The sequence below is a fragment of the Pelodiscus sinensis genome, chromosome 4 (assembly GCF_052426305.1).
Source record: "Pelodiscus sinensis isolate ZL-2025 chromosome 4, ASM5242630v1, whole genome shotgun sequence".
In the NCBI taxonomy this organism is placed as follows: Eukaryota; Metazoa; Chordata; order Testudines; family Trionychidae; genus Pelodiscus; species Pelodiscus sinensis.
In genome coordinates this window covers 14,869,335-14,880,029 of record NC_143055.1, presented here as the reverse complement: position 1 = coordinate 14,880,029, position 10,695 = coordinate 14,869,335, and the positions used below count along the sequence as shown (strand labels likewise).

Here is a 10,695-nt window from a genome sequence, read left to right as displayed (position 1 = left end):
AAAGTGGCATAAGCACCAAGAAAGGGATAGGGCTTATTTAGGAGTCTGACCAAATGGCTGAATTTAAAGGCCTAGGGCTGAGGGCAAATTCATTGTCTTTTTATTGGACTCTTTAATAACCAAGAAGGGGATATTTTACATTTTGTGGCTTGGCTGGAGTATCACATCACTGAAGACTTGCTACAATTGGCTGGCAGCCTCCTGGGGGCACCAAGATCAAGGAAACAACAGATATCACACCTAGCCTCTCATAGGTGCCCAAAAGGTGAATGTGATTTTATGTTGATGCACATCCTAGTCTAAGGGAAAGATAGATGTGGAATTTCACTTCAGGATCCATAAGGACTGAAAGCCAAAAACCTGAGAGACAAGAAAAGAAAGGGGATAGAGGTGCAATTAGCCCTGCAACCATATCAGTAATGTCATATTTATCACTTATTAAGTAAAGTTATTGTACCGAGGAAACATGTATCAAAGCAAAACACAATCTGGACCCTTACTTTAGGTTCCAGTTCTGCCAGAATCACAATTTTGACAATATGGGAGTTGCTATCCTCCCAAGGAAGTGCCAAATGTTTTTCCTTCAGACATCTAGCTCAATCATCAAGGCTACCTTTCTCCTGATTTACTCCAGTATGCATCAAACCTCTTTCTTAACCAATCATTCAGGTCACTAATGAACCACACAATTAACTTCCTTCAAATTCAGAGGCCCAGCATTCTATATTTTGCAATTTAACCTAATGAACATGGTTACTTGCTGAGTATTTAGATTACTGTTCTGTTGGAATAGTATAAGTTGTTGCCTCTTCAAGGAATAGTAGTAGAGATTTATTATACTCTTTATAATGCACTCCTTTTGCAATGATGTAAACTGAGAATAAATCCATTGAAATCAATAAACTTACACTAGTGTAAAACAGATTTAAGAAGAGAATAACGTCTGGGGTAGGGAGATTCCAGCTGGTCTGAATTAGCTTTCACAGCACAGCTACAGTGGCTACATTGCAGTAACCAGATTTACTGGCCTTAATTTTTAAGCCAGGGTTTCAGCTGGTTTGCATCACCACTGAAGTACAAGCCGGATGGTTAGGGGAGTCAAGAGCCTCATTGGGCAAGGTGCGGGGGGGACAGCTTCACACTTCTGGAAGGGCTGTCCCTTCAAGCAGAAGGGACAGCCAGCTCTCAGTGCCACCCAGACCACAGCATGCCCCCTTAGCACTGCTTAGAGTGTACCATGCAGTGCTCTGGCATTGATTTAAAGGGCCCAGGGTCTCCGGCCACTGCTGCAGTAACAGTGGTGGTGGCTGGAACCCTTGGCCCTTTTGAATTGCCGGGCCCTGGACCAGTTGCCCTTTCCTCCCCCTTCGCATCCCCCTCCATCGGCAGGCCTGCAGATAGTGTACTGGTGAACTTGTCCTTCCCACATTTATTTATTTTTGGAGCACTATCTCTGGTTCTAGTGGCATTCCCCATTTTAAGCATCTCTTTCAGGTAAATAGAACATTTAAAAAAGGAAGACATGTTTTAAGTTTGACTTACACCAAATGGATCTAAGTGAGGAGTTATCCAAAGATAAGAAATTCTGGATACGCTGAAAGAATTTAAATACTAAACTCTGTGACTCTGATTCTCATTTACACTAAGGCCTCTTTATACTCCTCTGGCTGTATTAAAGTGCCAACATGCTCTGTAAGGCCCCTTATTGTTGCCAGAGTGGTATAAAGGGACTGAGTGTAAATGAGACAAGGAGTCCTGTAGCACCTTATAGTCTAGCAGATGTATTGGAGCATCAGCTTTCATGGGCAAAGACCCACTTCGTCAGATGCATGTCTGGGTCTTTGCCCACAAAAGCTTATACTCCAGTACATCTGTTAGTCTATAAGGTGCCACAGGACTCCTTGTTGCTTTTGTAGATCCAGACTAACACAGCTACCCCTCTGATACTTGATAGTGTAAATGAGAATCACAGCTTAGTTAACATTTGGATTCTGGGGCATATCCCTCCCCCTCCTCAAAAGCACCCTTCCTTCACTCCGTTGTAATAACCACAAAAATTAGACTTATGGAGATGGCTGGAAGAAAATAAAAAAGATGAGGGAAAGAGAAGGAACATTTTATAGGTCAATATTCCCATCAAAGGCAAATATCTTCTGTTGTGTTTGGCAAAGAGGTTGGAGCAAGAATATTTTTAAGACATGTTACATGAATTTTTAATTACATGCAGAGAATTTTTTTCTCTCAACCAAAGGCATCCTGTTCCTATAACTATAATGTAGCACTTACTATAGAGATGTCCAAATACTGCCCATAATCATGTAGGTCATTTGCAAATTAAAGGCACCATACTCTGTATGAAGTTTTATTTTCAACACTCTTACAATATTTCCATTTTACTTTTTATGAAAGGCACCCTGGGACTGGTTCATTAAAACAAAACAGACATATTTTCCTACGATTCCTGCTGCGAAACAGTCTTTAATTTGTTTCTGTGCTTTTAAGATTCATATGCTTTCTCTGGCTACTTAGATAACCATTTGCTTGTTTTAACCCATTATTTAAATGACTTTACAGTCATTTCTCCACAATGCTGGGTTATTGCTGTGTTCATGGTCTGATTTTTTTTTTTTTAATTTTCTGTTTTTTTCTGATACTATTTATACGAGGGTAAGTCAAGAAGTATCCGCAAAGTGTTCGTATCTTTTCTTTGTGATTGGCCCAACTGCTGAATTCGCGCACAACCGTAAGCACAGAACCTCCCTATATTGTAGTGACATATTTGGCTTTGTCCATTCAGATGTCTTTCACCACTAGTGGGGTCAAAATGGCCACTCTGCTTACCACATGCACCAAAGAAGAGCAGCGTGCAGTGATTCGATTTTTATGGGCTGAAGGTGTAAGAGGTGCAGAAATTCATCGAAGACTATCAGCACAGTACGGTGACAGTAATTTGGTGCAGCGAAGCATGTACGAATGGATTGACATGTTAAAAAATAGCCGAACAAGTGTCACTGATGAAGAACGATCAGAGCACCCATCCACATTGACTACTAAAAGGAACATTGAACAAGTCCACACACTGATTCTCAAAAACAGGAGGGTGACTGTCGATAAAGTGGCAAACCAACTGCAGATTAGTTATGGTTCTGCCTATGAAATCATCCACCACAAACTTTGCTTCAGTAAAGTTTGTGCATGATGGGTTCCCAAACAACTCACGGAACAGCACAGATGTAACCGTTTGGACATCTGTAACTGCCTTTTGAACTGGTATCATGAGGAAGGTGACGCTTTTTTGAGTCGCATTGTCACTGGTGAGGAAACGTGGATCCACCACTATGAGACGGAGAGCAAACGTCAGAGATACTCTATATCAAAGATGCTTTAAGAAGCCGTTGTTTTGCCAGTGACCATGATTTGAAGGAAGCGGTGCATACATGGCTTGCTGCCTGGCTGAAAATATTTTTTTCTGAAGGCATACAAAAGCTTGTATGATGCTGAACCAAGTGTGATGAAAAGCAGGGGAACTATGTTGAGTTCTGTATTGCTATTGTGTTAATTTTAATAAATGCATTGCGAACACTTTTTGACTTATCCTTGTATATAACAAGTTGCCAGTACCTTCCCATTGTGCTCATCATAATACTATTCTATCACTGCCTCCTTCCTCTTTTCCTTCCCCACCTGCAGAATCCCTCCCACCAGTTTCTCCGCTCTTCCCTCATTCTTTGGTCCCTCCACTCTACCTACTCTACCTATTCTATTCAATAATTCTAATATTGTTTCTATCACATTGGTGTACAAGCATCTTCTTTCCTCTCTCATCCATCCTTCCCAACCCAATTCATCCCTCAGATATCTATCTGCACCATCCTTTGGTGACATCTCCTCCAGTCCTGACGCTCCTTCTATACCCCTCCTTTCCAAATCTGTCCCAATGGCCTTTCCCTTCACATCATCAATCCTATGCCCTTCCTCTTCTCTGCCTTCTTCTCGAATGTTGGGTCCATCTCCATCCACAGCCTTTTCATGTTACACAATCTCCACCTTCTAGCTCTCACTGAAACCTGGATCTCTGCACTTATGTCTTTATCTCTGCAGCTATCAGTTTGTTCCCTTCTTCACCAAATCATCCCCAACAGAACAAGGTTGGGTTTCTCTATTCCTGCTTCCAGCTTCTCTCTCCCCCTTCCCTTTTCACTTATTCTTTTCCCTTGTGAAGCTGTCACATATGGCCCCCTTGCTCCTGCATTTTGACTTACAATCTCTAGCTTACCCTCTTCCACTTCTCTCAATTTCTCACCTTCATCCTTGATAAATTCTGTTCACTGATGCAGCCTCCTTCATTGCAGTTCCCTGTGTGGCTCTCACTCTGAACCAACATTTTGTCTGTCTTATCTATTTACATTGTAAGCTCTTTGGAACCTTGTTCCTACCATGTGTTTGTAAAGTAGCCAGCACAATGGAGCCCTTACTGCCCTCTTGCACATTTTAATGTGATTCGATTCTAATAAAGAATCACTAATAATGCATCATGATTAATACAGTCACTATAGACATTCAAGACCTTCTCCAATGACCACTTGGTTGTTGTGTTTCTTATTTTCTGCAAGACTGTATACCATTTAAGTAAGCAAATAAAACCTTTCTTTTGTATATATGATAGGATTGCCAGGATACAACCAGGGACTGGGATACTGTACTTGTAGAAACCTTCCTTGTTATCCTTCACATCCTTTGCTAGCTGCAACTCCAGGTGTGCTTTGGCCTTACTCATTACACCCATGCATACTCAAGCAATATTTTTATACTCCTTTCTAGTCCTCTTTCAAGTTTCCATTTCTTTCTACTTTGTATTTAAGCTCCACAAGGGTATTAAACAACCATTAATCAGCAGGAGAGTTGTAAACAAGGAAGTTATCTCCTTTGTTGTTACTGGAGAACTAGAAGTAGGTGACCCTCCAACTTAAAACATATTTTGGTAACAATCATAGCGCAAATCTCATCACTTTCTACACACTAGCCAACACATCTTGACAGAGTGATGAGTTTCAGCAGATCATGTCCTTTTATATGATATCTTACGTAGTGTGCCTTATATGAAATATATCATAATTATACGATGGGTAAATATGGAGATTCCAGGTGATGCTTTGAGGTACAGAATATCACAGTGTAATTAAAGGAAATGTTTACCTACTTACTAGTTTTGTGCAGCACACTAATATCTCCCTTTAGCTTAACAGATATCATGGCTAGTAGGTGAAATGGCTTGGAATACTTTGTGATTGTGTATTGCATGTTTCCCATCCTTCCTGTTTTCTTAAGTCTCCCATCAATTCCACTCTCTTTTCTCCCCTCACAAACCAGAAAGCACCATCAATCACATTCACTACTTCTGTACTTCATTACTTGTTTGTGTATACATGATGGGGCTCAGCTGTCTCATCACCAGGATTCATCATGGAATTTGGTCTGCTGGTTACATCATTAGCTCCCCCAGACCAGGTACTGATCGGGGGCATGACATGAATGGCTGATCTATGCTCTCCACTTCATTATTCACATGCTGTCTCCAAACTCCTTGGAAGCACTCACTCACATGCGTATTCACTCACTCTTATCTCTCCCCAAACTGCTTATTTCTATCAATAGCAGTTGTACACACTTATGCCAAGGCTGAATTTCATCTTTTATTCTTCTGATGAAAATTGCCCTATTACTTTGGAGGGAGCTAGCTGACCACTATTGGAAGACAGAATACTGGGCCAGGTGGACTATTAGTCTGATTCAGTATGGCCGCTCTTTTGTTCTGATGTGAATGGCAAGATACAGCGAATTACCTTTTCTGTTACTCTGAACGAACTGCCAGCTCTTCACTGTACCACCATTTCAAGGGAACTGAAATAAAGGAGTTCTAACCATTCCACTGTGACTGATAGAAATCAGTTGCTCTTTGCAGGGCAGCTTTCTTACTGTTGCCCATCTGAAAGGAAGTCATATGATTGCAGGCCAGTGAAAGGAAACCCTGTATGAATGACTTGAATGTTGACCGGTTCACTTTCTTTGGTGCCATTGATAAAACATACTATGTGGCAGGGAGTGCATTGGTCGCATCTGGAGACTGCTGGAAAGCACCTGCTTCCGTACAGGGACACCAGCTGCCATTCCATTCACATATTCTATATACCTACTTCCATTGTCACGCTCCCTGGGCGCTTTGGGGATTGATTTCCTGATGCAATCTAAAAGCAAAGAAAACCGACCCATGTTCTTAATATGCGTCTTTCATAACATGCACTGTCCCTTTCTTAGTCTCTCTGTTTGCCTCGTTCTTCAACCAGAAAGAGCACAACCATGTCAATGCATTTTAGGTATCTAGGAATATTCTTATTACCTTTCCCTCATTCTGACCCAGGAACAAAGAAAAAATAGACAAAGGTTTTCCTTGTGTGCAGGAGCAGACGGCCATGTCCTGCTGATGTGAGATTAGAGACCCATTCCAAAATGGTAATGAATCCTTAAACTAGACTAGATGAAAAAAGCACCTGAAAATTATAATGGTACATTCTGATACTACTGAGAACCTCATGACCAGAAAAAAAATGTCCATTGTGTGTCCAGGCATCATGCAGAACTTGTCATTTACTCTGTTAAATTCTAATGAAGAACTGTGATATTCACCAGTGGAATTACTTCCTTCTCCCTCTGCTCTCCCCTTGCAGCCTGCTTTTTGCTAGTAAGAGACACAAGGCATCCTAAAATGAATCTTAATGTGGCTGGTCACTGTAACATTGTTCCAGGGACAATCTATACATAGGGGCAGCTATGTCTCCTTTATTCTCCAATCTCGGATGCCTTTTACACTTCTTTGCTATGCAAGCAGCTCACACACAGCCTCCAGCATGTAAATAACTCCCAGTGATATTGTAGGAGTGCCACATTGTAGGGCCACACCAGCAAACTCCTAATCTCAGACTTCTCCTCCCCCCCCGGAAATGTGTACTGCCCAGCTCTCTCCTGGATAACAGAGGCTCATTTAAAGTCCATCATTTCATTAACGGAAAATAATATGCACAAATCTTATCTGAAATGGAGTTCCCCAGCCACTTCAATCCAAACACATTGGTTTGGATAAAACAATATATATTTTACAGAAAGATGTTAAGTGCTTACAAGTAATGAGGCCTAAAAGTAAAGAGTTGGTTATAATAAATTAAACAGTAAAAAGCAGCTAGCACCTAACTTAGCAAGCTAAATTAATTTAAATCAAAAGGCTTTTCTCAATATATGTTTCATCAGCAGTCTGTCTGGATTTCTTTCAGGACCCATCCCCCAGGTCAATGTTAATTTCCTTGTCCTTTAGATGTTGTTGATGCTACGGGGAGAGTAAAAGACCAACATATTTGGTTTCCTTTCTTATAATTCTCTTTTTCTTTGGAAATGATCTCCAGTTGAGGTTCAGGAAGCAGGAGGTTTGTGGAGATGGGAATCAGCAGCTGTTTCTCTGCCAATATATATATTTCTTGCTCACACCCTTTTTCCTGACCATTTCCTAAAGGAATGGTCTTAACCAGGTGATAGTCCATTTGCTTTTGTTGAAATCTGACCGAAGCTTCAGTTTTGCCTTTTGTCTCTAGGGAACTGGTTTGTGCCTGCTTTTCTGCACTTGGAATATGCCTCAGTAATGTTATACAGTAGAATTTTATAACTTTATCTACAATGTTTCTCTTGTGCATTTTATCAGGACAGTTATGATCAGCAAATTATGAGTTTTCAAATAACTCATGAGGCATATTTCAGCCACACAATTTATCCTAATATTGCAAGAAGTGTGAACATAGGGATACCCTCTAACTTTTTTCACAAGCATTCTCTTCCCATAGTAACCTCCATCATAACTGTTGTTTGGCCAAACAAAGGAAAAATGGTAAGACCCTGTAGCAGGACACTGGTGCAAGAGCACCTAATTAGCTCCTGCCCCGTCAGCTCCAATCAAGAGGAACAGACTGGGGCTGATGAACAGGCCTGATGCTGGCCTGAGGATTGGCAACCCTGCCAGCTTGATGAGCCAAGGGCTATAAAGGCTGAGAAGGAGTTGGGGGTAAGGTAGTGAGGGAGTGGTCAGTCAGTCAGGGAGTGATGAGTCTCCTAGAGTATGTCTACACTAGCCCCCTAGTTCGAACTAGGGAGGCTAATATAGGCATTCGAAGTTGCAAATGAAGCCCGGGGTTTAAATATCCTAGAATGAGGTGTAACAGGTAATTTGAACTAAGGACTTAGTTCGAATTACCTTTTAACTGCCGCGTGTAGCCGCGGGCAGTTAGTTCAGACTAAGGGGATTTAAAAATGGTGCCTGGCCGGGAAGATGCAAATAAAGCCCGGGATATTTAAATCCTGGGCTTCATTTGCAACTTAGAATGCCTACATTAGCCTCCCTAGTTCGAACTAGGTGGCTAGTGTAGACATACCCCAAAAGACTGACTCTGCCTGTAAGAAGAGAAAGCACTATAAAGACTGTGTATAGTTTGACAGTGATGGTGGGACAAGCTAAGAAGAATAAAGACATGAGTGTTACACATTCCTGTGGACTCTCCGAGCTTAATTTGGGAGGGAAACTGTGCATTCCTCTCACACCTGGCTGATGAGCTCTCTTCACCAGCCAGGTGTGAGAGGCATGCATGGATGACAAGCACTTTCCCTCCCATATATGTGTGTGTGGCTTGACAAATCTATGTATCCACTTGCCCATGGCGAGTAGATTTCAGCCAGTCACCCCATTCACGGGTGGTGTGCGCATGCGTGGTGTGGGTCTGGCGCATGCACGGTGTGGGGCTGGCGAATGGATTTCGCCGTGGTTTGTCAAGCCCTGTATGTATGTTTGTGTGTGTGTATATGTATGTATGTGTGTGTGTGTATATATATATATATATATATGTATGTTTGTTTGTTTGTATTAGTGGTGCACATCCACACACTACCTCAATTTATTTTGGTGTTGCACTTAAGAAATTTCAACCTGCCCAAAAGAAAATTCAACCTGCCTAAGGATAGAACATGTTAGAGGAAACACTGTTTACCCATTCTCTTCATTCTCCATGGGGCACCTGGCATTAGCCACTGCCAGAAGACAGGGTATTGGACTATATGGACCTTTAGTCTGTCCCAGAAAGGCTGTTTTTATGTAGGATATAGCACTCTGTTAAATTCTAGAAAAAGTTTAAATCATGCAGTGAAATTTCATAAAGAATGACATCCTTTCTATAGAACTTTTAAAACTTCCTCTAGAAAGGATTTCACTCCAATATTAAATCTTGTTGGTTTTTACAGTTGTTTCTAAAGACTCCTTTTGCTTCTAACACCTGTTTACTCTTAGAGGACTTTCTATAAACACTGGATTCATGGGCCCCTCCAAGGCTGGGACTTCATGAGTAGGTCAACGTGACTTTGTGGACACTGCAGAATCCAGGCCTGGTCTATCTCAGGGAAGATTAGGTACATCACTGTTTTGATGCACCTGAGCCAGATTTGGCTCATGGCTGCGTATCTGTTGACTCCAAGACTTGGCCCTTGATTTCCTCCTGCCTGAAGCATAGGAATCTCCAATATGCTGCACTATTGCATAACATAGATGTGTACTTTATTAAAAAGGGGGTTGAGCAGGGATGTGAGGTCAGAATTGTATGTTTTGTCACCCAGCTCTGCCCTGAGCTTTCAATGTGCAATAACTTGAACAAGTCCTAAAAACTCTCCCATGAGAAGGAGACTGGTTATTAGTATTTTCATGGAACTGGAAGGAACCTAGAGAGGTCATCAGGTCCAGACCCCTCCACTCATGGCAGGATCAAGCACCATCTAGACTAGGGGTGGGGAACTTCAGGCCTGGGGGCCACATATGGCTGCCAGCTTGATTGGATCTATCCCCCAAAGCTCAGGGACCACCCCCAGCATTGGGGAGCCAGCGCTGGTGCTCCAGCCCTCCTGCTGCCCCACTTCAGGCCTGGAGCATACAAAATCCACTAGGCTAAGTCCCCCTGGTGTGTGAAGGGAATGTGAGGAGTGTCTTTCTCCTTCTCAGTCAGGGACCACATCGGTGGGGGGGGGGGTTGTTTTTTCTCACTTGTGTGTGGCCCCCAACTGATTTTTCTGTGGGTCAGTGGCTCGTGACCCAAAAGAGGTTCCCCACCCCCAATTTAGACCATCCCTGACAGGTGTTTGTCTAACTTGTGTCATCAGTCAGGGTTTCGAGTTTGTCCCGATGGGTTCCTGACAGATCTTCTACTCTGTCGGTGATGATAAACTTTCAGCTGCATGTGTGCTCCCTCTATCTAAAGCATTAAACCCCGTGCACTTGAGTCAACACAGTAGACCTCTGAGAGCCCCCAGAAACTACAGATTCAGTCAAGGATGAAACCAGTCGAGCAGGTTTATTGCCAAATGACATGCATTAACAATTTTTAGCAGACCCTCTCAACGCTAAGCCACTGTGCATTCTGCAAGCCTTGGCAATGTACCAACCCCCAGCAGGTTTGTTACCAAATGACATACATTAACAGTTGTTAGCAGACTGTCTCAACACTAAGCCTCTGTGCATTTTGTAAGCCTTGGTAACGCCCGCACGTATAAAAGCGCATATAACGCCCCCCATCCAGGGTCGGTCAGTAATCACCCTTTGTGTTGGCCTTTTATAAACAT

General features: G+C 42.4%; 1 protein-coding gene across 1 annotated transcript; it reads left to right on the top strand.

The window, feature by feature from the left end:
* The first annotated feature begins 2,824 nt into the window (after positions 1–2,824).
* LOC149524488 (protein GVQW3-like) lies at positions 2,825–3,199 on the top strand. The gene has a single exon (XM_089777659.1). It carries the CDS (start codon positions 2,825–2,827, stop codon positions 3,197–3,199), a length of 375 nt encoding a protein of 124 aa, XP_089633785.1.
* Positions 3,200–10,695: the final 7,496 nt, after the last annotated feature.

Coding starts and splice junctions, on each gene's coding strand:
- LOC149524488 (XM_089777659.1), top strand. CDS start 2,825: ATGGCCACTCTGCTTACCACATGCACCAAAGAAGAGCAGCGTGCAGTG.